General features: G+C 39.8%; 1 protein-coding gene and 2 pseudogenes across 2 annotated transcripts in view; all 3 read left to right on the plus strand.

Moving 5' to 3' along the window:
• Psmd11 (proteasome 26S subunit, non-ATPase 11) overlaps positions 1–24,134 on the plus strand; it is a 62,803-nt gene extending 38,669 nt beyond the window's left edge. For both annotated transcript variants that reach the window (XM_048794882.1, XM_048794877.1), the window contains exons 4-14: positions 3,155–3,226; positions 3,629–3,686; positions 6,361–6,555; positions 15,747–15,891; positions 16,805–16,865; positions 18,987–19,049; positions 20,932–21,057; positions 21,526–21,561; positions 21,801–21,852; positions 22,341–22,483; positions 22,603–24,134. In XM_048794882.1, the coding sequence (XP_048650839.1) occupies positions 3,155–3,226; positions 3,629–3,686; positions 6,361–6,555; positions 15,747–15,891; positions 16,805–16,865; positions 18,987–19,049; positions 20,932–21,057; positions 21,526–21,561; positions 21,801–21,852; positions 22,341–22,483 (951 nt within the window). In that variant the 3' untranslated portion in view covers positions 22,603–24,134. The remainder of the gene's footprint in view (positions 1–3,154; positions 3,227–3,628; positions 3,687–6,360; positions 6,556–15,746; positions 15,892–16,804; positions 16,866–18,986; positions 19,050–20,931; positions 21,058–21,525; positions 21,562–21,800; positions 21,853–22,340; positions 22,484–22,602) is intronic.
• LOC107155301 lies at positions 11,620–12,373 on the plus strand (annotated as a pseudogene).
• On the plus strand, positions 13,154–15,435 carry LOC107155124 (annotated as a pseudogene).
• Positions 24,135–27,880: the final 3,746 nt, after the last annotated feature.

Here is a 27,880-nt window from a genome sequence, read left to right on the forward strand (position 1 = left end):
TTGAGGCCTGAAGCAAAATAGGAAGTTTTAGATCATTTTTAAGAAATAGAGTTTTGTGTTAAAGAATTTGTTACCTTTTTCTGTTTAGGGGCCAGCTGTAAGTCAGGGGTATTTACAGAACAATCTTCCAGCCTGCAGTATTCTTAAAGATGATGTGATTCAGGGTATGATCTGGTTGTTTGTGTTGCTAAGATTTGGAATCCAGAAAGTAAGGACAGGGAATAAGTATAGGAGAATGGAGGGTGGGGGTGAAGACGGGTGGTTGGCACGATGAGGGAATTTGGAAAAGTGTGACGAAGAGAAGACTGAGCCAGATTCTTGCCAAGCAGTAAACTGAACTCAAATTAATGTTTCCTTTAGGGATCTCTAGGGAGTTGCTGTGGGAAGCCATTGTTGGGTGTAGTCTGTCCAGCCGAAAGTAATAGCACATTTAATTTTTTTTCATATGCATACTTTTATTAAATATAATTTCCAAAAAAATGAGAAAAGTGGTATTGCTTTACATTTCTGCTTTATTACTTTTTATATAATAGCATACTTAGTAAACCAAAAGGGTTAGAGAATTAGAGAATTTCAGTCGTGAAATAATGGTTGTTTTTTCCTTAGAGGAATTTAGTTAATTCAGGTATTATAAAAGAAAGTATAATAGAGGCTGGGGATGTAGCCCAGTGGTAGAGCCCTTGCCTAACATATGCAAGGCCCTGGTTTTGTTTCCCAGCACTGAAAAACAAAAAGCAAAACAACTACTGCGGGCTGGGGATGTGGCTCAAGCGGTAGCCTGCTCAGCCTGCTCGCCTGGAATGCATGCGGCCCGGGTTCGATCCTCAGCACCACATACAAACAAAGATGTTGTGTCCGCCGAAAACTAAAAAATAAAATATTAAAATTCTCTCTCTCTCTCTCTCTCTCTCAAACAAAAAACAAAAACAAAAAACACAACCTACTGCTCTACCCCCCCAAAACAAGTAAAGAAATGGCTTAGTGTAATAGTTTAAAACTTAAATCCTTAATTTTGATTATGTTGAGTTTTTTGAATTCAAGTCAGGGCTTTCCTGCAGAAGCCTGGGCTTATGCCCTTTGTCAGTCACTGTTACCATTAACAAAGCACAAAGCCTCTCACACAAAAAACTGTATAGCAAAGCTTAGTGGCCTTTATAAATTTTTTTCTGGGAACTGAAGTGGTGGTTTCACTAATTACAGTTCTATATAATGCAAATTATGTACTCTAATTGAAAATAGAGTGCTGACCTTAAGTCTGGGTTGAGGTAAAAAGAGCACTGGGGGTAGGGATAAGTTCTGGTCCCAGCAGGTATTATGTGACCTTTTGCCGGTCACTTCATATCATGAGTATTAGGCTGAGGTAGAAGGATCACAGGTTGGAGGCAGCCTCACCAATTTGGTGAGACCCTGACTCAGAATGACAAGTAAAAAGAGCTGGGAATGAATCTTGTGGTAAAGCACCCCTGGGTTCCAACCCCAGCACAGAAAGAAAGAAAGGAAAATATCTGGACTATCAGGGAAATTAAAGTAGGTGAAATCTTGGGGTAGAATTATGTATTTCTTAGTTAGATATATATTTCAGAGTGTTTATTGAAGTGTAACTTAATATAGAGGAATGTACCAAGTTCCAGGCATCCATTTTTGTCATTTAAAAAAGCTCTTTGAGTAAAACTAATAGGCATTTCTTAGGCATGTGGGACTTAAGACTCTTGTATTTTTTTTTGTTAAAAATATTTTCAGTTCCATATATTATGAACAGAGATATTACTTTGAGTTTGTTTTTTTAGAACTTACCTCAAAACTCCGAAATTTGATTGCCTTGCTTTTGGTTTAGTTTTGGGTTCTTATTTTTGTAGAATGTTTATGAGATTAGCCACTAGAGGGCTGCAGTGAGGATTTCATCTTAGTGGTGAATCATCTAAATACCATTAGTTTATTGCTGAGCTTGAATTTAGGATCTAAAGGCAAAAGATCGATATATTTATTTATTTATTTATTTAGGAACTGAGATTTGAACCCAGAGGCAGTTTACCACTGAGCTAAGTTGCCAGGCCGATATAATTTTTTATTTTGAGGCAGGGCCTTGCTAAGGTGCTGAGGCTAGCTTTGAACTTGTGATCCTCCTCCCTTAGCCTCCTGAGTCCCTGAGTCTCTTAAGAGAATTTTGAATTTATAATATTATATTAGCACTTAGTTTTCTGGAAAATTGAGGTTTTTTTTCCCCTTATGATCTAATTAGCAATCTTCATACAAAACTCATAGTAGTAGAAGTGACATAATATCTGTAGTACTTCATAGGTACTTTGTCAAACCTGGTCTATCAGAGATATCTGATGGTCTGCTAGGCTAGCATAGAACATGGTTTTGTATCAGTTACTTTGTATCTTACATCACTGCTTGGGTGACAGAACTGGAGGTTCCAGAGTTCCTTTAAATAAAGCTTAAGAGCCCTTTTAAATTTTATGCTATTTTTTTTTAACTCCTTTAACACAAGCTAAGTTTACTGTATCTGTTTGCTTTGTGGGTGATGATGAATTGGTTAGTTGTACTTAGAATCTGAAAAAAACCAGCATTTGTGAGTAGGCTGAGAACATCTCTCCTTTACTGCAGTATATTCACAAATGCACATTGCCATTACTATTTCCAACTATTCTGGGAGAAATTTTGGCTTTAAAAATTCTAAGCTTTCCCCCAAAATACACACTATAGGGCTTACATGTGTTTTGGAGAGTTCTGGGTGGATCCTAGAAGAGTCTTTTTTTTTCCTTTTCTTTTTGGTACTGGTCATTGAACCTAGTCCTTTTTATTTTTATTTTGAGATCTTATTAAGATAATTGAGGCTGGTCTCAAACTTGGATCCTCTAGCCTTAGCCTCTTGAGTAGTCTGTGCCACTGCACCTAGCTAGAAGAGTCTTAAAGAGGAAGCTCTTTTCCAAAAGAGCAGTTTAAACACAAAAGAGATTTTATGTGTAAAACGCCAAGCTGATTCTCTATTATGATGTACCCTTTATATATTTGAGACACTGTGTATCAGACACTTAATAGAGCAATGTGGGTAATTCATAAGGAGGAATTAAAGCTCTTCTGTTCTCCAAAGCATAGTTGATTGGAAGAATATGAGGATATAATGTTGCATGTACTGTCTTTATTGCAGGTTGAGTTGTGTTTAGAGTGCATTGAATGGGCCAAATCAGAGAAAAGGACTTTCTTACGCCAAGCTTTGGAGGTATGTATCCACATTAGCACTGATTTCAGTTCTCAGACATTAGTGAATATAAGTAATACCATCCTGATCAAAAGCATCTTCAACAACTTTGTATTATCCATTTACTAAAAGATTATCACTGAAATAAGTCACTGAAAGTTGTCTCATTTGTGAGAGTTGCCCTGGTTGAAGTTTTGAGACAAACTTTCTAAAGCAGCATCATGGTAAAGTTAACAGTCTTTTGCAATAATAGGAGACAATACTGGGGTCTGGATCATTTGTTATGCTGCATTTGATGGTATCATCAGGACATGGATATTCAACAGTAACAGTTCTGTGACTGTTGATCTTTGATTTCTTTCTGTGGCTTTTTTTTTTTTTTTTTTTTTCCTTCCTTCAGTCAATGCCTTTTCTCTTTCCTAGGCAAGACTGGTGTCTTTGTACTTTGATACCAAGAGGTACCAGGAAGCTTTGCATTTGGGTAAGTAAACTGGTAGAAATTAATAAGACATCTTAGTTAGCTAAATGATTATATTCTAAACCTGGCTATTCTTATTAATTAACTATTAAAAATTTATATTCTACCTACTTCTGAGGATTCAAGGTAGTTTACATTTATGGACTTTGTCATGGAAAAATGCTATTTGAAAGTTCTGAGAAACTGGCTATAGTTATTCTGTTAAATTTAGAGAACAAACGTGTCAGTTTTTGTTTCCTTGAGTTTGAACAGTCCATTCCATTGAAGTAGCTGAAGTTCTTTTCAATATTTCTGTTTTGTATATAGCACCGTATTAAATTGCAGATTTAAATTTTTTTTTTTTTTGGTGCTGGGGATTAAACCCAGGGGTGCTTAGCCACTGAGTCACATTCCCCTCATTTTTTATTTTTTGAGACAGGTTCTTGCTAAATTTCTTAGGGCTTCATTAAGTTGCCGAGTCTGGCTTTGGACTCGTGATCCTCCTGCATCAGCCTCCTGAGTTGCTGGGATTACAGGTGCGTGCCACTGCACCTCGCCAGATTTAATATTTAAATTGAAAATGTTTAAAAAGTATTACATATGCTACATTTGTTTTTAATTGTACTTACAATCTATTAAATCAAAAAGTGAATTTTGAGTGCAAATATGTTTGGAGGCCAAAATGGGCCAGTTGAAGGCATTCACTGTGTAGCCTGAACTCTTTCCCTGCTGCTAGTTTTTACTAATTGGTAGATCTGGACTATTTTCCCCAGATCTACCAATTTTCCCCAAACAGAAGAAAATGGCCTTTATGATCTATTAATTTGAATAGATTGCCAGTATTTAATCTGTCAGAAATGGCAATTAATATGTTTTAAACAAATAGGTCACTCTTTTAAAGTATATGATTCATTGTGTTTGTTTGTTTGTTTGTTTTTTGTACAAGAGATTGAACCCAGGGGCACTCAACAACTGAGTCACATCCCTAGCCCTTTTAAATATTTTATTTAGAGACAGGGTCTTGCTGAGTTACTTAGGGCTTACTAAGTTGCTGAGTCTGGCTTTGAACTCAGGATTCTCCTGCCTCAGCCTCCAGTGCTTGCTATGATTATAGGCATGTACCACCACGCCTGGCCATTGGTTTTTTAGTATATTCAGTAAGTTGCGCAACCACCACCACTATCTAATTTCAGAATTTTTCATCACCCCAGAAAGAAACTGTGCCCATTAGCAGTCACTCTCTAATAATTCTCCACACATACTTAGTGCACGTACAGGGCAACTGGGCAACTGGAGGATAGCATAACATGTGGTCTTTTGTGATAAGCTTCTTTTACTTGGCATAATGTTTTTAAGGTTTATCTACGTTGTAGCATAATCAGTATTTTATTTCTTTTTATTGCTTAATAATAGTCTATTGGGTGTTTTACATTTTACCTATCATTTGGTGGCATTTGGAGTTGTTCTTACTTTTTGACTATTATGAATACTGTTGTGAAGAGGTTTCAGGTGGATATGGTTTTCTTTTCTTTCTTTTTCTTTTTTTTTTTTTGTAGTTATAGATGGACAGAATGCCTTTATTTTATTTACTTTTATGTGGTGCTAAGGATTGAACCCAGTGCCTCACACGTGCTAGGCAAGTGCTCTGCCACTGAGCTGTAGCCTCAGCCCCCGATATGTTTTTTTGTGTGTGTATATATCCAGAAGTGAAATTGCCAGGTCACATGGTAACTGTTTATCTTTTTGAGGGACTGTCAAGGAGTTTTCCAAAATGGATGTACCATTTTACATTATCACCAGCAATGTATAAGCAGAGTTATAGTTTCTCTACATCCTCATCAATACCGTCTCTTTTTTATTTTAGTTCTCCTATATATATGTACTGGTATTTCATTATGGTGTTGATTTGCATTTCCTTAATTGCTGATGATGTTGAACATCTTTTCATGTACTTGTTGCTCATTTGTATGTCTTTGGAGTAATGTCTGTTTAAATCCTTTGGACATTTAAAAATTGAGTTACTTATTTGTTTTACTCTGGATACAAGTCCCTTACCAGATCTATGATTTGCAAATATTTTTTGCTATTTTGTGGGTTATTTTTTTCACCTTTTTTTGTTTTTAAAGCTTTTTTTTATACACAATACTTTTATTTTATTTTTATGAAGTTTTAGTTCTTTGGTCTGTTTTTAGTTAATTTTTGTTTGTGGCATAAATCTTTTGGTTCTTGACATTCTCATGCAGGATGGGGGAACTAGGCATATTTATATCAAGAACACTGGCATATCCAGAACTCTTTACTTTCCCCAACAGCCCTAGTGCCTAGTGTTTCTGGTATAGTCTTATGATTGCTGGACAGGGAATGAGTGAGGTCAAGTCCGTGTCTGAACTGGATAACTAGTTTTAGTATTTTATGGGTAGAGGTTCCCACTATATTTAAATCTTAGGAGTGAGCTTAGAGGGCTCTTGGCTTCAATACTGTCCTTGGGAAGCAGAATAGTTTCAATGAGATGTGTGTTTCTTTTTTAGAAGGTAGCACATTAGAGGAAAACAATTCTTTCAAGGGCTCTAAAGGTAACTTTTTTGAGTTCAGGCAGATTTCTTTATCTCAAGTGTTATTAAGGTGAAAGAGTGAGATTTTTCAGCAATATGGTATTATGATTATGGTTAACAAAGAGATACATTTTTTCCTCTTCCAGGTTCTCAGTTGCTGCGGGAGTTGAAAAAGATGGATGACAAAGCCCTTTTGGTGGAAGTACAACTTTTAGAAAGCAAAACATACCATGCCCTGAGCAATCTGCCGAAAGCTCGAGCTGCCTTAACCTCTGCTCGAACCACAGCAAATGCCATCTACTGTCCCCCTAAATTGCAGGCCACCTTGGACATGCAGTCAGGTAACCCTCATAGCTATTCCTGGGATGTGTTTTCTTAGAGCTCATCTTGTCTTAGGTATGGAAGGATTGGGATTTGGGGCTGGAGAATATAATGGGCTGATTTGACTCAAAGAAACCAATTAGAAGGCTACCTTTCTAACCAGCTGTTCCCTTCCTATTGAGTGCCTTAAATATTTTAAAAATATGCCTATCATTTCTTAGCCAGGCAATATGACTGTTAGAACCAAACCTTAGAGAGGTCTCACTGAGGTTTGAAAGTCTTCCTTAATTTTCCTATTAGCTGCTTACACTCAGCATGGTAGCATTTTTCTTTTAAGATTGGCCTAATCCAAGTCTGTTAACTCTTGCAGACCTTCATAAAACTTATTGAATTTTTAAAAGGACCTTAATTGTGTGTAGTATGTAGCTTTCTGATGGAGTGTGTGAATGTTGGTGTTAGGAAGCAATGGATTGGCAGGTGAAAAACTTTTTCTTGTATTCAGCATCTTTTTTTCACCAGAGGCATCATTACTGAAGGAGTGCTAAATTGGAGGTAGAAAAATAGTACTTTTTTGTTTTTGTTTTTTGTTTATTTTGGTAGTAATAGGGGTGCTCTACCACTGAGCTATATCACAGTCTTTTCTTTTAGTCTTTTGTATTTTATTTTATCTTTTAAAAATTTGAGACAAAGTTTTGCTAAGTTGCTTAGAGTTTCTTTAAGTTGCTCAAGGCTGGCCTCAAATTTAGCTATCTTCCTGCCTCAGCCTCCTGAGTTTGCTGGCATTACAGGTGTGCACCACTGCACCTGGCTCAAAAGACTAGTTTAAGCACTGATGTTATCTGTCTCATCTATCAAAGGTAATATATGCCCATCTTGCCTCTCAGATCTAGGAACAGCCTTTCCTTGGTTAATAGTTAGGTCTGCTGATTTATAGGTATTTGGTCTTGGGAAAATTACTTAATTTATCTTTACCTTTAACTCATCTATGAAATGGTGAAAATAATTGTACCTCTTTATAGAATTGTGGTGAGAATTAAACAAGGTGATGAGTGTGAAGCCCTTATCACAGTACTCACCTTAAACCAAGTATTGCCACTTTGAGCTACTAAGGGTGAACCCTTCCTTTATGGTCAAGAGGTGAACTTCTTTCCTACTTTCCAAAAGAAATAGATGGCATTTTGAATGTGAGCCTTCTTTATTTCTCTTTTCTCTACAGAATTTGTATACTATCCACTTTTACCCCTTATCAAGAATGATCTTTCCACCTTTCTCTTGTTCCATTTTATGTCTTTAGTCATTCCTCTCAAAATTTGCTTCTCAGTCTTTGAACTGTTCCAGCTGAAAAAGCACAGCCTTTTCTCTGTTGTAAATTGCTGCTTTTGCCTTTGTGTCAAGTTTATTGAAAAAGTTGAAAGAGTATCCTTATTTTGTGTTTCTTTTTTCTTTTTTTTTTTAGTTGTAGATGGACACAATACCTTTGTCTTATTTATTTTTATGCGGTACTGAGGATTGAACCCAGTGCCTCACACAAGCTAGGCAAGTGCTCTACCTCTGAGCCACAACCCTAGCCCCTTACTTTGTGTTTCAGCTGATTCCTTGAAGAAGTCAACTCCCTTATAATCTCTGACTTTTGGGGATGAGGGTTCAGCCCTGTTGAACCCTAGACTTCCTTGACATCACCATCTTCTTGGTTTGCCTCCTTTGACTATTATTTGTGGCCCCATGTTGCCATTTTCTTTTCCTTCCAACTGCCCTTTAACTGTGGCTGTTCCTCAGTGTTTCTTTCTTAGCTTTGTTTCCCTTCCTGTTTTTCCTGTTTTTTCTCTACTCCTATATTCTCTCATGGTTTTACTGCCATTATTGGTCTCCTCATCTAGATTTCTAGTAGCTTCCCTCTCTAAATCTAAATACTAGATCTAAAATTCTAGCTGCTTAAAGGATATACATACCTAACTATCACATTGCTATCTCAGTGGGAACTTATCAAAAACTAACATCCAAACTTAACATCCAACTCCCTTCTCCAGCTGTCATTTCTGGATTTAATTTCATTGTTAATGGCATCATTGACTTAGTTGTTCAAGCTTTCATAATCAGAGTAATTTTGTCTCTTTTCCTTTTTTTCCCCTCAAACCAGTCAGTTAGCAGATCATTTTGAAACTGCCTCCATATTTGCTCTTTTTATCATTTTAACATCGTGGTAATTAGGCTTTAATTGTCTTTTACTGGTGTAACTGTCACTAGTCATTTTTTTCTAATCCATCCTCATCTGGCCTCAATGTCATTTTTTTGAAACCAAATCTGTTTTGTAATTCCTTTGTTTAAAATTCTCCAATAGTGCTGGGCTTGGTGGAACAATCCTATAATCCCAGCGGCTCGGGAGGCCGAGACAAGGACGATCTCGAGTTCAAAGCCCGCCTCTGCAATTATGAGGCACTAAGCAACTCAGTAGACCCTGCCTCTAAATAAAATACAGAATAGGGCTGGGGATGTGGCTCAGTGGTTGAGCACCCCTGAGTTCGATCTCTGGGACTGCCCCCGCAAAATCTCTAGTGGTTAAAGTAAATGTTACTTTAACATGATATTCAAAAGGAAGGCATCCTTTCCTTTTCATCCTAACCTCTGGATTTAGTCTTAGTCACTGAAAGATTTCATGGTCTCTGGGTATTCCATGTTACTTCCTGCTTCTGTCTATATTTTGTCATCTTTGCTTAAAATTTCTCTCTTTACCTCGCATCCATTGCAAACTCATGTATTCATCTGGATCTAGTTCAGATGTCTCCTTTCCTCCTTTGTACCTTCCTCTTTGATTTTGGACTTCCCTACCAAAAGAGAGAGAGAGAGAGAATTTTATTTTTTTACTTTTTAAAATATTTTATTTTTTAGTTATAGTTGGATAGAATACCTTTATTTTATTTATTTAATTTTATGTGGTGTTGAGGATCGAACCCAAGGCCTTGCTCGTGCAATATGAGGGCTCTACTGCTGAGCCACAACCCCAGTCCTATATATATATATATATTATATTTGTAGGTGAACACAATATCTTTATTTATTTATTTTTAGGGTGCTAAGGATTGAACCCAGTGTCTCATGTGTGCTAGGCGAGCGCTCTACCACTGAGCCACAACCCTAGCACGGCAGGTGCTTATTAATGTTTGTGTTGAATAAGTGAGTCTAGTTTTTTGTTTTTCTATAAATAAACTTCGTGCTTACCATGATATTCCTGATAAAAACATGGCCCTTGTTTACTAATGTGTTGGAGAGAACAATATGTCAGCTCTTGGGCTTTTTATTTAATTAATATTTTCAACTGTAAATGGACATGGTATCTTTTTTTTAATTTTTTTTAACATGGTGCTGAGAATCTAACCCAGTGCCTCACACATGCTAGGTAAGCGCTCTACAACTGAGCCACAACCCCAGGCCACCCCCACAACCTTTTTTTAACTAGACTTATTTTGGGTATGATCTGTTAGCTCCTAGCTCTGTCCTGAGGGATGTGGTTCAGTGGGGATGTGCCTTATTTAGTTTGGCAGCATTAATAATTGGTTGTTTATTTTTTTTTATTTCTTTATTTTTTGATATTGATGATTGAACACAGAAACACTTTGTCACTGAGCCACATCCCCAGCCCTTTTTATTTTTTGAGACAGGGTCTTGCTAAGTTGCTTAGAGCCTTGTTGAGTAAGTTGCTGAGGGTCCTAACTTGCACTTTTGCGTCTCAGCCTTCTGAGTTGCTGGGATTACAGGTGTGCACCACTGTACCTGGCTTAATTTTGCTGGGTTCCTTTAGGGGCTTTCCATGACTTTAGAGAGGGACACATTTTCCTTCAGCTCTCTCTAGTTTAGAAGAGTAATAGAATTAAAGTGATTTGAATAGGAAAAGAAGAGCTCAAACAATCCCTATTTGCTGACTACATATATTTAGAAGACCTAAAAAACTCCACTAGAAAGCTTCTAGAACTCATAAATGAATTCAGTGAAGTAGCAGGATATAAAATTAACACCCATAAATCAGTTGATTCCCTGTGCATCAATGACGAATCAGCTGAAAGAGAAATCAGGAAAACTATCCCATTCACAATAGCCTCAACTCTGCGCCTACTAGAGGAAGAAGAAAAAAATATTTGGGAATCAATCTAACAAAAGAGGTGAAAGGCTTCTATAGTGAAAACTAGAGAACATTAAAGAAAGAAATTGAAAAAGACCTTAGAAGATGGGAAGACCTTCCATGTTCCTGAATAGCCAGAATTAATATTGTCAAAATGGCTATACTACCAAAAGTGCTATACAGATTAAATGCAATTCCTATTGAAATTCCAGTGATGTTCTTCATAGAAATATAAAAAGTAGTCATGAAATTCATTTGGAAATGTAAGAGGTCCAGAATTGCCAAAGCACCCTTAGCAAGAAAAGTGATGCAGGAGGCATCACAATACCAGACCTTAAATTATACTATAGAGGGATAGTTACAAAAATGGCATGGTATTGGCACAAAAACAAACATGAAGACCAGTGGAACAGATTAGAAGACACAGAAACAAACCTACGTAAATTCATTCATCTCATACTAGACAAAGGTGCCATAAACATACATGGAGAAAAGATAGCCTCTTCAACAGATGATGCTGGGAAATCTGGAAATCTATGTGTCGTAGAATGAAATTGAACCTCTATCTCACGCTTCACAAAAATTAATATTTTCAGCTGTAAATGGACAAGATATCTTTTGATATCAAAATGGATCAGGACTTAGGCATTAGACCAGACAATCTGCGCCTACTAGAGGAAGAAGTAGGCCCAACTCTCCACCATGTCAGCTTAGGAACTGACTTATTCAATAAGATTTTTTTAAAAAAATTTTTTTTAGTTGTAGATGGACACAGTACTTTTATTTATTTTTATGTGGTGCTGAGGATCGAACCCAGTGCCTCATGCGTGCAAGGCAGGTGCTCTACCACTGAGCCACAACCCCAGCCCTTCAATAAGATTTTTAAAAAAATTTTTTTTAGTATATATTTTTTTTAGATGTAACTGGACACAATATCTTTATTTTATTTATTTTTATGTGATGATGAGGATCGAACCCAGTGCCTTATGTGTGCAAGGCAGATGCTCTACCACTGAGCCACAACCCCAGTCCTTCAATAAGATTTTTAAAGTGCAAGAAGTAAAATCAAGAATAAATAGATGGGCCTACTTACTGAGCCGCCACCGAAGTCTCAGCAGCCTCCCCCTGGAGCATCCTCACTTCCCGACACCCGTTCCCCACTCCTGGAACCACCTTCTGTAGCCATTTCTGCCAAGGAAAAGGAATTGTATCGCATGTCTGCTATTCAGAACCTCCATTCTTTCCCCTCTGCCGATGCAAGTAAGGGTGATGACCTGCTTCCTGCTGGCACTGAGGATTTATTATCCATTTAAGAATTCAACAGAGAAATGGCAGGAAGAACCTTACTAGTTCAAGGGATCACTGATGATTATGATAGAAAGAAACTAGTGAAGGCATTTAGGAAGAAATTTGCCTGCAATGGTACTGTAATTGAGCATCCAGAATACAGAGAAGTAATTCAGCTACAGGGTGACCAGCGCAAGAACAAATGCCAGTTCCCAGTATTGATTGGACTGGCTAAGGACAATCAGCTGAAGGTTCATGGGTTTTAAGTACTTGTGGCTCACAGAAGCTTAAGTGAGGATTTCCTTACAATGAGTAGAATTGCCCTTCTGTCCCTTGTCACAAGTTTAAAAACCTCACAGCTTGTATAATGTAACCAGTGGGGTCCGTTTTTAACTTGGACTAGTGTAACTCTTTCATGCAATAAACTGAAAAGAGCCCCCCAAAAAGAATAAATAAATGGGATTGTATCAGATTAAAAAGCTTTCTTTAAAAAAAATATTTATTGGGGTCCCCTAAAAAGCTTTTCCTTTTCCTTTTTTTTTTTTAAGTTGTACATGAACATGAAATATTTTATTTATTTTTATGTGGTGCTGAGGATCGAACCCAGTGCCTCACACATGTGAGGCAAGTGTTGTACCACTGAGCTACAACCCCAGCCCCCTAAAAAGTTTTTCATAGTAGCCGGGTACAGTGGTGCATGCCTGTAATCCCAGTGGCTCAGGAGGCTGAGACTGGAGGATTGGGAGTTCAAAGCCAGCCTCAGCAATGGCGAAGTGCTAAGCAACTCAGTGAGACCCTGTCTGTAAGTAAAATATAAAATAGAGCTGGGGATGTGGCTAAGTGGTCAAGTGCCCCTGAGTTCAGTCCCTAGTCCCTGCCCCCCGCCCCACCCCCCCCAAAAAAAAGCTTTTTCATAGCAAAGGAAACAATCAGGAACATGAACAGAAATCTTACAGAATGGGAGAAAATCTTTATCACCAGCACCTCAGTCAGAGCATGAATATCCAGGATCTACAATGAACTTAAAAAACTTAATACCAAAAATAAATAAATAAATAATCCTATCAATAAATGGGCCAAGGAACTGAACAGGCATTTCATAGAAGAAGAAATACGAATGGTCGGAAGATTTATGAAAAAATATTCAACATCTCTGGCAATTAGAGAAGTGCAAATCAAAACTACACAGAGATTTCATCCATCTCACCCCAGTCAGAATGGCAATTATCAAGAATACAAGCAGTAATAAGTGTTGAAGAGGATGTGGGGAAAGAGGTTCACTTATACATTTCTGATGGGAATGCAAAGTGGTACAACCTCTCTGGAAAGCAGTATGGAGATTCCTTAGAAAACTTAGAGTGTAATCACCGTTTGGCCCAGTTATCCTACTCCTTGGTTTATACTCAAAGGACTTAAAATCAGCATATTATAGTGACTCAGCCACTTAAGTGTTTATAGCAGCTCAATTCATAATAACCAAGCTATGGAACCAACCTAGGTGCCCTTCAACAGATGAGTGGATAAAGAAAATGTGGTGTATATACACAATGGAATATTACTCAGCCTTAAAGAAGAATGGAATTATAGCATTTGCCAGTAAATGGATGGAACTAGGGAGTATTATGCTAAGTGAAATAGGCCAGTCCCAAAAAAACCAAAGGCAGAACATTCTCTCTGATATGGATGCTAACCCACAACAAGAGAGAAGATTAGAAGTTAATTGGACCAGACAAAGGGGAATGAAGGGAAGGGAGGGGGATGGTAATAGGAAAGATAGTAGAATGAATCAACATATCTTTCTTATCCTCATATATAAATATACAATCAATGTAACCACATTGTGTACAACCACAATAATGGATCTAATTAGAACAAGTTATACTTATTCAATTTATGTATAATATTTCAAATATACTATTATACAAAAAAAAGACGTTCAAAAGGTGATTATTTGTATATATAAATATAAATAAAAAAGAAGAGTAATGGAAAAGAGATTTAATACCTCCAGTCTCAAAATGTACCCCTTTTAAGCAGGGTAAAGGGCTTAATTCAGTAATTGGTTAAGTCAGAATTCCCAGTAAGCAAGCATTCCATGTGCCACAGGTTTGTTGTAGGTGGGTTAAAGGTGTGTCAAAACATTGATTCCTTGGGACCACATGTGAACAGCTTCACCTTTATATTCTACTGTGCTAAGTACTCTTCTGTGTGTATCTTGATGTGAAAAATGTTGGAAGCACTGTGGTAGACAAATGGTTGGGATAGAGGTCTGTAACTTCATTAGGGACTAGACAGTTGGAGTTAATACAAAGAAGTGCAGAATTTTAGGGCTTAGTTGCATCTCAAGCTGGAAAGAACTAATTTTTATATTATTCCAAGTGATGGAATAGATTGGAAGTAATAGTGGGTTTAATATAGTTGGTTCATTGGGAACAAACCCACCTTCTGAACAGTAGAGAATTGATGAAGTGAACTATAGTATCAGCCTAAGGGAATACTGCTTAACCATGTATAATTAAGTTTATGGATTTGGCATTATGTGAAATAACATGCACTGATTTCATCTAGGCAAAAGCACATCCATTAATGACAAGTGTTTGAGATGGAAATAAAGGAATTGGGTTTTTTTTTTTTTTTTTTTTTTTTTGCCCCTTATGAAAGCTTCCTTAGCTTTTCTAAGTTTGATTTTTTTTTAATACTATCTTGAAGTAGTTAATGTTATTTCTTTGCAAACATAGTGGATGTTCCTAAAACCTGTTGGATATTCTGAAAGAAGTGTGAAAAATAACCCATAAAGTGACACAGTACAAGAAGGGCAAGGATTCTCTGTATGCACAGGGAAAGTGATGTTATGACAGGAAACATAGTGACTGTGATGGGAAGACTAAGCAGATTTTCCATGAAAAGGCTAAAAATAAAGAGGGTGCTGAGGCTTAGGTGTGTGTTGAGCTTAACTGCAGATCTAAGAGAATGCTGGCTATTAAGAGATCTAAGCATTTTGAACTGGGAAATGATAAGAGAAAGTGACCCAGTGCTGTTTCATTTTGTTTTATTATGAAGATAATAAATTGTTGATGTTTTGTTCACAATAACAGTTATTCAGTTACCTAGGTGTGTTTTGGTCAACTCTCTGACCCTGTGTAGGTGATGTCATGGAGGGTAAATGACTTTTGCCAATGGCTCTAAAAGAAAGCAGAACTAGGATGGTGGTAGGCATGGGAGAAAGATGGTGCACTTTATCTTTTTAGGATCCACATTGAGTTGGATCTCTAACTCCTTTGGGAATTTAATATGAGGTTGAGCTGAGAGACTAGAAACAGCTTGGGTTCTAATCCCAGCTTTCACTTGTTGATTGTAACTTTAAGCAGGTTCTTTATCATTGCTTTTACCAGGAATTGAACCCAGGGGCACTTAACCACTGAGCACATCCCCAGCCCTTTTTATTTATTTTGAAACAGAGTTTCGCTAAGTTACTGAGGCTGGCCTCAAACTTGTGATCTGCCTGGCTCTTTAGTGTCTCTCTCTCTCCCTCTCTCCCCCTCTCTCTCTCTCTCTCTCTAATTTTTTTTTTAATATTTATCTTTTAGTTGTAGTTGGACGCAATACTTTTATTTTTTATTTATTTTTATGTGGTGCTGAGGATTGAACCCAGGGCCCTGCACCTGCTAGGCGAGCGCGCTACCACTGAGCCCCAGCCCCAGCCCTAGCCCTCTTTAGTCTCTCTTGACCTTATCAATAGGTTGATACAGCTAATCTTTTATAGTTTTTTTATTTTGTTTGGATCTTATTTCTTTTTTCTTCAATGCCCAGGTATTATCCATGCAGCAGAGGAGAAGGACTGGAAAACTGCATACTCATACTTTTATGAGGCATTTGAGGGTTATGACTCCATCGATAGCCCCAAGGCCATCACATCTTTGAAGTACATGTTGCTGTGCAAAATCATGCTCAACACGTAGGTGCACATTAACTCTGGAATATAAGAACTGTAGTCCTTCAGCCAAGTTTGTCTACTGTGACAAATGACTTGGGCAGGGAGTTTAGCCAGTTATATATGCGGTAGCACCTGTAGCCTCCGAGGCTGGTTGAGGTAGAGTGGGAGGATCAGAGCTGTTCTAGAGCACTTTGCTTGCTAGTCTTTCAGACTCAGGAGACAGATTGTAGGAATCCCTTTCCTATCTCCTCTTGGAGAAGTCTCCTTATCCTTCAGAGACTCTGTCCTCATTGGTGCTTAACCATAGGACTAAAAGTAACTAACAGACTATGCCAAACAAACTGGGTTACCCAGAATATGAAGGATAGGGTAAGAGACATTTGAAAGAGAGGACAACAATAAGTATGACATCTTTTTTTAAAAAAATTATCCTAATTTTATTGGGAATTAATAAAATATTGGCTGGGATTCTGGATCTTTGGATTACATATGGGTTGTATTTTGGTAAGACCTGTTATACTGGAATTTGACTTATACTTCCTGTTCTACCTGTTTGGCCTATTGTTTTTGGTAGGTTCAATTGGGCTTCCTTTTTAGTGTTGGAATTTTTCTATTTTTCATTACTGACCTTTAGCCCAGAAAGAAGAAAGCCTAGCTTCTGTAATGTGAGGAATATATAGGTTTTAGGGGTTGGGGCTGATTTTTTTCTTTGGGCGGTCTTTTTTTTTTTTTTAATATCTTTGTTTATTAATTTATTTTTTATGTGGTGCTAAGGATCAAATCAATGCCTCACACATGCTAGGCAAGCGCTCAGCCACTGAGCTATAGCCCCAGCCCTTCTTTGGGCAGTCTTTATAGTGGAAGTTCACTGAAACCTGTACTTAGAATCATAACATCCTGGAGCAGTTGACCAAGTATATCTTTTTTTTTCTAGCCCAGAAGATGTCCAGGCTTTGGTGAGCGGGAAACTTGCACTTCGGTATGCAGGGAGGCAGGTAGGAAATGTATTGACTGCAGTTCTACTTCATATGAGACCAGCATGTTGTCAGATTCATGATGTTTGGTGAGACCAGAGCTCTTCAGGTCTCCATTTTGCTCTTTCCTCTTCCCCACCTGTTTCCTTCCCTGAAGCCCATTTAGTGTTTTTCCTATACTGTTGGATTCTTGACCCACAAAGTCGGTATTTGGTGCTTTTACAGACATAAGGTGGTTTAAGGTAGTTACAGAACTGAACTGTAGCATTCACAGATGCTACAGTGAGTTAGGTTGCATTTAACATTGATCTGTCTCATGAGCCTGCAGATTTAACGTGCAGAATATATGACCTGTTGGATTCTCTGAGTCAGGAGTGTGGTTAGGTCTGGAACATGTGTGCTTTAGGGAGGTCTGATTATTTGTTGTAAAAACTAGATTTTGAGACCCATACTATTCAATTCAAGCCTTGAGTTTTAAGTGTGATGCAAAAAGGACCTTTGATTGTTGGTAGCCCTTCTTTTTGTTTTTGGTAGTAGGCATTGAACCCAGGGTTGCTTTACCACTGAGCTACACTCCAGCCCTTTTTAGTTTTTTAAAAAATTTTTGAGTTAGGGTCTCACAAAATTGCCAAGCTTAGCCTCGGATTTGTGATCCTCCTGTCTCAGCCTCCTGATTTGCTGGGATTACAAACATTCACCCCCATGACTGGTTGAGTATAAGTTCTGAGAGCAAGCAATTTTCACCTTTGTGAAGATGATATCTAAGATTTGTTATACCCATTTTTGCTCAATTATCACTAGTTAAATAAAAGTAATCTTTTGGATTTCAAATGGATTTGTTTCTGAACAACAGATTGGCCATCTCACTACATCTCTGGAGGAATGACCACAACAGATGATTTCTTTTTTTGACAAGTGACCCTAATTGGTTTTGTATTAACAAAAGTTTCAGGTTAGTTCCTATTTTGGGTCTCAAGAATACTGGTTATCACTATAGTGAAAGATGTACTTTCCTAAGGACTACAGTTGAGATAGGCTCAGATAGGTCGTGTGTTCAGGATAAGATTAGATAGCTAATAAAAGGCGGAGCCAGACTTTGAACTTGGGTTATCTGGCTCTAAATTCTAGGCTTTCCTCATGATGACATTTGTTCTGTCTACAAAACAGATGCTGGAGATAAACTGTTCTTGATAGCCTTGTACCACTTAGTCTGCTATATAAGGCATCCCTATTTAAGTATGTAAGCTGACACAGGGGAGCTCCTTCTGTCTCTTTGAGCCTTGATGACAAATTTCAACCAGGAGTCGGGCTGATCTAGAAAGATGGGTATTTCTAATTTCTTGCTAAGTAGACTTAATAGCTTGGACTATAATTTTATAATTAGGTTAAAAATTGCCCTTAGTGGGCTGGGAATATAGCTCAATGGCCGAGTCCTTGCTGAGCATGCCCCAAGCCCTGGATTTCATCTCCAGTAATACTCCCCACTCCCTAAAAAACGTTGCCCTTAGCCATTGAATGTATCTCTAATACTCTCTCTATAATTTTTTTAAGTTATAGATGGACAAAATACCTTTATTTTATTTATTTTTATGTGGTGCTAAGGATCGAACCCAATGCCTCACACGTGCTAGGCAAGTGCTCTGTCACTGAGCTACAGCCTCAGCCCCCTTTGTAGGGTTTTAATGTTCAAGTATAATATGTAGAATATATTAATACCTTAATCCTAATAAAATAGACCTCATTCAGTGCCTTGTATCGAACTTGGTAGAATGGATCTTGATAAAGCACAGGTGTATACTCATGTTTGAGCACAGGAAGGAGTTGGGTAGGTATGGAGATAAGGATTCTTAGAGGAAGGGGAAAGAAATCACAGTTCTGTCATTTTTCCCTTTCAGCTTGTCATATCTGGAGAATTCTGTATCAAGGTCTTTTTGGGAGACTTCTAAGTCACTTGAGATTTCAAAAGGAAAATGGTTGGCATACAGTGATATTTAATCCTTTTAGCTTTTCAGCCCAGGCCTCTGATAAAGAATCCTTATAGCACAAGTTCTGTGGATATAAACATATTATCTCTGAGACTTTTTTGGGTGTATGTAAACATGCAAAATAGATCATTTTTATGATTTATCTCTTTATTCTCAGACAGAAGCATTAAAATGCGTGGCTCAGGCTAGCAAGAACAGATCGCTGGCAGATTTTGAAAAGGTGAGCATGGTATTGGGTTGGTAGGGAATGGGGTGGAAGACCATTTAAAAACTTTTTAAAAATAGATTTATAAGAAGTTGCAAAGATAGCATCAAGTGATCCCATGTGCCCTTAGTACAATTTCAAATCCAGGAAATAGTTAAGCACTTTTGTACAATTAAACTTGTTATGTTGATTTAGATTATATATCATATATAATACTTCTTAGTTTCAAAAAGTTCTCTCTGTCATCCTTATTTACAGCAAAGCTCTTATCTTCATTTTGTGGTTGAGGGAATCAGGAGGATGCCCCAAGTCACACAGTTATATGTATCATGGTTTGACTCCAAGTCTAGTGCTTATCTCACACAATATAATCATAGGTATTCCTTCAGCTCCAGAAATGTCAGGTCTGCTTCTTTGTGATCAAAAGAGAAGTTTTATGTGCACATTTGGCCCTAAAGAAACTTCCTCAGGATGATAAAACTGTAAAGAAGAGAAACTTCCTCAGGATGATGTTCTAGATTTTGACTTATGTGTTAGTCAAGTTTTCATCGCTGTGACCAAAATACCCCGCAAGAATAATTTAGAGGGGGAAAACTTTATTTTGGTTCATGGGATGACCTCTTGCTCTGGGCCTAAGATGAGGCACAACAACATGGCAGAATGGTGTGGTAGAGGAACACTATTTCACTCATGGTAGCCAAGAAACAGAGCACTACTCCCTTACATAGGGAAATGAACCCTTCTAGGACATGCCCCCAATAACTTTCATTCCTTCATTACCACAAGAGCTTTTGGGGGATACTTCATAATCATACCATAACAACTCCTATGCCATTTGCTTATTGGGAAGTTTCAAAAGGAGAGACACTTGTCTTAGGTATATATATTCTTTGTGTGATTAGAGTGACCAACTTAAAAACAGAACCTAGATCCAGCTAGATGTGGGGCACATACCTGTAATCCCAGCAACTCAAAGAGGCTGAGGCAGGAGGATCACAAGTTCACGACCAGCCTCAGCAATTTAGAGAGGCCCTAAACAACTTAGACCCTGTCTCAAAATACAAAGAAGTGGGGATGTAGCTTAGTGATAAAGTGCCCTTGGGTTTAATCCCCAGTTCCTACCCCTAAAACAAAAACTAAAAACCCTCCTAGAACCAGAATGAAAAAAAAAAACATGTAGATGGATACTAGGCCATGTGGCCTGGATTATCCCCAAGACTCATCATTTTCCTGAGGACTCTTGCTGATTCTTGCCATCTCTTACTTGGTATGATTTGCCTGCTTTTTAAAACATCTTATAGTACAGTGGACATGAGACTTGGATAGTGAAACCATTGCTAAAGGTACATATGTTATGTACATGAATAAATAGTTTGTCATTTTACCCCCAGCTTTGGATCTTACATGGAACACCTTTATTCCAAGTGATTCCTTGGGAAAAGGGTCCTGTGATCAGATATTTGGGAAATATCAGGATTAAACAAAATCGGTTAGGTTTTCTGTTTTAACAGCAGAGCTGTACTATACTGATATTCCTCACAAAACTCCCAAGATCTTGTTGTGCAATTTAGCGTTTCTCATTTAAACTCAGAATTATTTGAAATAAATGCTGAAAAATGCTTATATAGTTGATTTGGCTTACAAGTGAAACTGCTCCTAGGGCTTACATGATTTGAACTGGTGACATGAAGGTTTTAGATAGAAAGATTGTGACTTCACCTTTTTGTTTAACATTCCTTTTTTTCTGCTTTGTTAATGGCTTTTCTTTGATCTCAAAACTCCCAGAACTTCATTCAACCATGTAGTTAGAATGGCTAGTCAGCTACTCAGGAAGTTAGGAGGAGTGTGACTTTAAAGTTCTTCTCTGTGCCAATCTCTGTGCTGGCTCTTTGGACAGGCCCTGACAGATTACCGGGCAGAGCTCCGGGATGACCCAATCATCAGCACACACTTGGCCAAGTTGTATGATAACTTACTGGAGCAGAATCTGATCCGAGTCATTGAACCTTTTTCTCGAGTACAGGTAAGAACCATCCTGGGGATTCTGTCTGGTTTTGGCCATACATTCCCACTGTAGCCACCTCCCTTTTCACATCTGTACAAAATAGGAGCTCACTTCCAAGGTTATGCCTGGTGAGCAAGAGGCCACCAAGAGCTCAGTTTATCTTGATGGGAAATGAGTGGAGGAGGAGTAGAGACTTGTGAGATGGCACCTGCTTGTGCCCTGAGTACAGTTTCTTTCTTGATTTTGTAGTCATTGTGCATGTGGTACTCATTTTCTGTATTGGGTATGTGGGACAGGAGTGGGTTTATTATCTGTAATGGTAACATCAGGCAAATGGACAGCATAAGGGAAGCTAAGCATGGCTAGGGAAAATTTTTAGAGACATTCAACAGGTTCAAAAGACACAGCAATTTCCTGTCCCCTGCTTCTCATATTGGAGGCAAAAGTAAAACTTTCAGTGTTGTGTCTCTCTGCCTTTCCTTTTAGATTGAACACATATCTAGCCTCATCAAACTCTCTAAGGTAAGGAGTTCAGAGGCCTTCTGGTGGGTAGGGATGGGAAAGAGGTGGTGTAGAAGGGATAGCATTTGTACCTGATGGGCCTTATTGGAAAGCTCCTAAGCTTCCCGGGGAATGGGAAATGTCAGAGCTGAAGTTGCATTGTTGCTGTTTGGTTTTCAATCCATTTGCCCTAAGATCTTTTCTACAAAGCTTTCATATCAGGGTGATGTGGTCCCTTTAATCATGTGCTTTGATTTTAGGCCGATGTGGAAAGAAAATTATCACAGATGATTCTTGACAAGAAGTTTCATGGTGAGTAACAGTCACACAGGCAAGGGGACTAGTGGTGATAAAGATGGTTTAAGAGGCATTTATTTATTTATTTATTTGTGGTGCTGGGGGTTGAACCCAGGAGCGCTTAACCACTGAGCTACATCCCCAGCCCTTTTTTATATTTTATTTTGAAACTGGATCTTGCTAAGTTGTTTAGGGCCTCTCTAAGTTGCTGAGGCTGGCTTTGAACTTGAGATCCTTCTGCTTCAGCCTTCTAAGCTGCTGGGATTACAGGCATATACCACCGTGCCTGACAAGAGGTTTATTTTTAAAGAAATTGTTTGGTTCTCTGGGATCCTGGTCCCTCTTCCCTGTGTTAAGTGTGTAATAACATGCAAATGGAACAGGAAGATGAGTTCTATTCCCTTTTTCTGGAGAAAATGAGGCAACTAGGGATCAGGCTGCTTTAAAATTGCTTTTATGTCTAATCTATTCTTTTACTTGGGTTGCCCTTGTGTTTCCTGCAGGGATTTTGGACCAGGGGGAGGGTGTCCTGATTATTTTCGATGAACCCCCAGTAGATAAAACTTATGAAGCTGCTCTGGAAACAATTCAGAACATGAGTAAAGTAGTGGATTCCCTCTACAACAAAGCCAAGAAACTGACATAGGTGAGTGCCTGCCCTGGACCCAGGGCTGGGCAGAGCTGTCTTCTGCCTGTTGGGACTGAAAACCTCCTCCTGGTGTCCTTGTGGCTTCCTGATTGACACTGCTCTGTCTTCTCTTGCAGAATTGGATCTGTAGCGGTCCTTTGGAGAGTGTGTGTGGCGGGAGAGTGAAACCTTGGGGCAAAATGCTAGGAGATTTTTTTTTTCTTTTTGTTCTACTTTTCGCTCGGAAAGTTTTTAAATCCTCATTTGGTGCATCTGTATTCCAACCCATAGGTGTGCCAGTTTTCATGTAATCTTTACTGGCCCAACTTGGGAGTGGGAAATTGCTTTAAAAAAAAAAAAAAAAAAAAGAAAGAAAAAAAAGATTATTCTAAATAAAAGGAAAAAGGCTTACACTACCTAAAGCTGTGCTCTCTGCCTCCTGGGAGAGGGCCGCAAAGCCAGGCACCCCGCCAACCACTGGGGGCCCTAATCTACCCGCTGGGCGTCACCTCTCCTCTTCTTCAGAATTGGGTGTTTGCTGACCATCAAAAGCAATGACTTTTTATTCTGTTTGTACTGAACCAAAACAAACAACTGTGTATAGACTGCTATTTTGTTTTTTATTTGAAATGAGGCGTTTCGATGTTCTTTCCCTTGCCATTTGGCCTGTCCATCCTTCCTTTCCTGATATTGGCTCCAGCAGACTAGCCGAAGGTCCTTCCACTACCGCCACTGCCGCCGCCGCCGCCACCGCAGCAGCAGCAGCACCTACAAGGCTCCGCTCTGACCTGTGAAAGGAATGGGGACAAGGCCAGGAGCTAGTGTCCACCACGGCCACACAGGGAGCAGCGTGGGCCCTCAGCCCCCAGGGGACCTGCTGTGCATGTGGCTTTTTTTAACACAGTAATTAGATTAGATGTCAGTGTTTTAACTGCCCCTCTTCTCTGTCCTCTACTCTTCTTTCTCTTCTCTTTCCCCTTTCTCAATCAGGAGACCACTTTTTCCTTCCCTCTCCTACTCCTCCTCTCCTGCTGTCAGATGGATTTATTCCTTTTTAAAACAGTGAACATCGGAAATGAGACTGTGGGCTGTTTTTTGTTTTATTTTGTTTTTTTAATTTTCTCTGTTGGGTTTTCAAGCAACCTCATGTCTCCTTTCCAGGGAGCGTCTTTATTTACCTCTTAGAACTCGAATGGATGGGCGGTAGAGCACTGTATTTCAGCATGCTTTGTTTTCTGATATGATTACATAGCAAGGCTTTAATGCCATTTGGGCAGGTAAGCTTCAGCACCTTGTCGCTGTGCTCAACAATATTTTCTTCTCTCATCTTCTCTTTTTTCTTCTCCCCCTCTTCCTGTCTCCTTCCTGCTGGCCTCCTTTTCTCTTTCTTTACCTTTCTCAGATTATCCTTCCAGGTTTTCGTAATAAATTTATATTTTGTAAAAGGATTTTGTTGTACCAGGTTTTGCATCTTCACTGAATCTGACTGGCTTTTATTTTCCTCTCTGAAATCAGGTTTTTGTTCTTAACATCTTCTCTCCCCATCATGTCCAGTCACTGTTTTGGTTTTGGCACCATCAATATCCAATGTACAAACGGTTCTTGCTAACCAACACCAGGTATATCTGATGTTCAGATGAGTTCCAATAAAATAATTTTTTTTTCAAAAGGTGTCATTTCTTGAGTACTGGAGGTTTTCTGAGCAAGTTCAAACAGCTCTGTGTAGCTCAGCAATAGTCTAGCCCTCTAGATTAGCCAAAGCTCCATTATCTCATTTGCTTATATTAATGTTAGTAGTCTTTTAGCCGAATCTGTAGTCCACTTTGGAGGGCTTTCGGCAGGAGACTTGATCTGTGATGGCTAAAAGCAGAAATGGAGTTCAGGTATGTTTTTCTAAGGCAGCATGATCCAGCAAGAACACCTGGATTCTGTCAGTAAGATCCTCCAAGGTTGATGCTTCTATGGTAGGTGATTGTGATACAAGAGGTCATATGAAGTAATGGAAATGCAAGTGTGTAGAGGGTTCTCACATTCAGCTGTGGTTTAGTTTCCTTTTAGAATCTTCAGAAGCAGTGGTTTTCATGATGTTCTCAGACCCTGGGAACGATTCTGAGGGATTTGCCGACTCTTCTCCAGTTTGAGCATTTTGGTATTCTCAGTTTTAATATTGTATTTCTGTGCATAATTTTACTTGCATAGAGGTTTGTTTCTATAAAAGACTTTAAAATAAATATTCCATAGAGTTCCTAGTACTGGAACAGAGGGGAAAGGGTTTCCCAAACTTAGGGGATCCCCTCCCCAAGAGGCTCAGGGCAGCAGCCCTTTTCTCTGCTTCCCTGCTCAGTCTGGTGACTTCCTCTAGACCTGCGCTGTCCAATGAGTAGCTGCTAGCCACATGCAGCTGTTGAGTACTTATAGTGTGGCTAGTTTTGAACTGTTAATGTGCTGCAAATGTAGAAAAACAGATTTTGAAGGATAAGAGTGAAAAAATGTAAAATATCTCAAGTTTTTTAAAGTGTATGTTGAAATATTTTGGGTATATTGGGTTAAATAAAATATTATTACAAATCACCTGTTTCTTTTTACTTTTTTAATGTGGCTACTGGAAAGTATCAAATTATCTATGTGGCTTGCCATTGTGACGCATGTTATACTTTAGTTGGACAGCGCTGTTCTAGACCATCAAGGACCAGCAGTTGTGCCACTATTTTCCCTCCCAGCCCTCATGTGAGCTAGTTTAGGCATAACTGAGAAGGTCATCTGCTCCATGGGCTGGTCTGGGCTGGGCTTTCTCACCAAGGGTCCCAGGCACCAGTCTTCACAGTGCCAGGACTTTCTTGGTTGTTAAGGAGTCACTGCTGGTGTTAGAAGCAGAGGCTAAGGTGTCTGCACTGCTCTAGTGCCCTGCTGTGCATTGAATTATGTAATCTGTGCTGCCCAGAAGGGCCACTAGATGCTGCTCTGTGATCCCTAAAGAACAAAGACTTCCTCAGGAACCAGGGCTCAGCCCAGCTTTATATGGAACCCTTTCTGGAAGCTGTAGCTGGCTGCTGCTTGGCCTCCCTTCTTCAGGCTCTCATGGAAAGTGGAATATGCAAAACAGGGAACTGGCATCATAGTCCAGCAAGGCAGCTAACAAAATTGTTGGCCCTTCAGGTAACTAGAGATAGGCTGTAGGATAAGTAGGCTGGTTGACAAGGGTGCTAACTGGACATCTTCCCACAGTTGTATGATGAAGAGGACTGGGAAGAAAATCCTACGTCTTGCCTTTTGGGTCCTTGCTTTCTGCCATTTGGGGCAGATTGTTGTCCTCCTTTTCTTCCTGATGGAAGCTGGGGTGGGGGAGCTGTGTGATGCCTTGAAACAGGCAGGGCTGGGGTGGGTGGGGACAGCCTCTTCCCTCAGCAGCAGGTAGGCTGGCAGTGCCATCCCATACCTGCTCTGCTGCAAATAAAGATTTTGCTTCTGACCAATGTAAGAAAGGTTGGGATAGTTCTGTGGAGGCTCTTTGAGGTGATAATGAAGGCCTAACTTGAAAAAGGCAAGAGATAACACAAGTATAGCCAGGCTGGCAAAGACCCAAGCAAATGTTGCTCTGTTTGGGGAAGCAGGGTGGTCAAATTTGGTATTGCCAACTAGGAATTGGAATAGCTAGTATTGAAATGCAGTTTCTAAGGGGTGGATTACAGGCTTGGAAATCTGGTTATAATTTAGGAAATTAAAAGCATTTAACCCTTGCTTAACATTGGCATCAGAAGGGAGCTTAAGACAATGGACACAAGGCCAACCTAGGAGCTGAGCCTCTAGTAGGGGCCTGGGTTCATCTTTTCTTTATAAAGGAAGAGAGACGTTTGACCAGAGGACCTGAAGGACCCAGAAATTACTTCTCACTTCTTATTATTAGGGGAAGGGGGAACACAGATAGCTTTATCTGAAGAGTGGGTAGGTTGCTGAAGTGGTTTGAACATGGTTTGTCCCTTCGAATTCCCAGGGCTTAGTCGTGACCTTATGACTTTTAGAGGTGGTAGGACCTTTAAGACAAAATCCTGGAGGCTCCACCCTCATGATGGGCTTAATGGAGTTCCTTTGAGAAAGTGGGTGGTTATTGGAAGCAGGTCAGCCTTGCACCTGTGCTTACTCACCCACACTGCTTACTTGGGCTTCCCATTGGCGAAGCCCTTACCTGGGCATATTGTGCTGCAGGAGCTTGGCGGTCCAACCTCCAGAACTGTGAGCTGCAGCCACCTATTTTCTTTGTAGATTATTCATTGTCATGTATTATGTTTAGAAAACGGGTAAGATGTGTAGCTTGAGGGATGTTCAAAACATCCCTCAAAGTGCCTGCCTTCCTCAAAGTGATAACAGCTGTTGTGGACTTTTATATTATTTAGTACAGAGCAGTTTTGCACTGTGTGGTCACCAAGGACCCTAAAGCTTTCAGTTGCCACTATTGACAATAATCTGGGTAGTACATAAGCTCTTAGCACTTTGTGACTTGGCAGCATTCATCTGGATGATATGAGATCCCCTTCTCTGTTGCCCTAGGGCAGTTGGCAGAGTGTGCAAATGGTCAGTAATGGGATATTGATAGCCTCTTCTTGGGAAGCTTCCTCATCTCCAGGTCCAGATATGGTAATCTGAATTAAGAATCAGGTTTATAATCAGGTTTGCATCAGTCTCCAGAACCATACACAAATGAACCAGCAATAAATGAACAGTAGCTTTTGCGAAGGATTTGTTTTTATTTCTGAAGCAACTCTTACCCGGACCAGAATTTTGCTCAGTTTTACAACTACTAGTGTGAAGTTTTCAAGTTACATTTAGAAGACATTTAAATCAGGATCAGGGGCTCCTTGGAGGCGCCGCTGCCTTAGTATTTACCATAATAGATGGGTTTAGGTCCAGCCTGTCGGTTGGTGCAGTGGTCCAGAACGGTCCTCGCCTTTCTGGCCTGGGTTTGGGATCTATCTAGTGGCGGGCGTTTACAAGGATGAAGGCATACATGTGCGTGACACTAGGGCGGCCTCTAGTAAGGACTGTGCCCTCCCCGCTTAGTGGCGGACTTTTCATGCCCCGGGAGCGATGGTCAGCGTCCAGCGGCCGCGCGATGCCAGGGCTGGCGGCGGCAGATCGCCCTGGCTGCCGGCAGCTGCGGGCTGCGCGGCGGGAACAAAGGCAGCACGTGGCGGGGCGGGGCCGACATCGGCCCCGCCCGCCCTCGGCGCGCCCCACCCGCGAGCCCGGCAGGCTGCGCGGGAGCCTGGGACTCACGCGGCTGCCGGCGAGCTGTGCGGGAGGGGGCGGCACCAAAGGGCCGGGGCGGGGCGGGCGCCGGGTGTCCCCGCTGCCGCCTGAGCTGGCTCTTAGATGGGGCGCGGTGAGTAGAAGCGCATCCCGCTCGCGGTCGCATCTGCC

The sequence above is a fragment of the Marmota marmota genome, unplaced genomic scaffold, assembly GCF_001458135.2.
Source record: "Marmota marmota marmota unplaced genomic scaffold, marMar, whole genome shotgun sequence".
NCBI classification, from domain to species: Eukaryota; Metazoa; Chordata; class Mammalia; order Rodentia; family Sciuridae; genus Marmota; species Marmota marmota.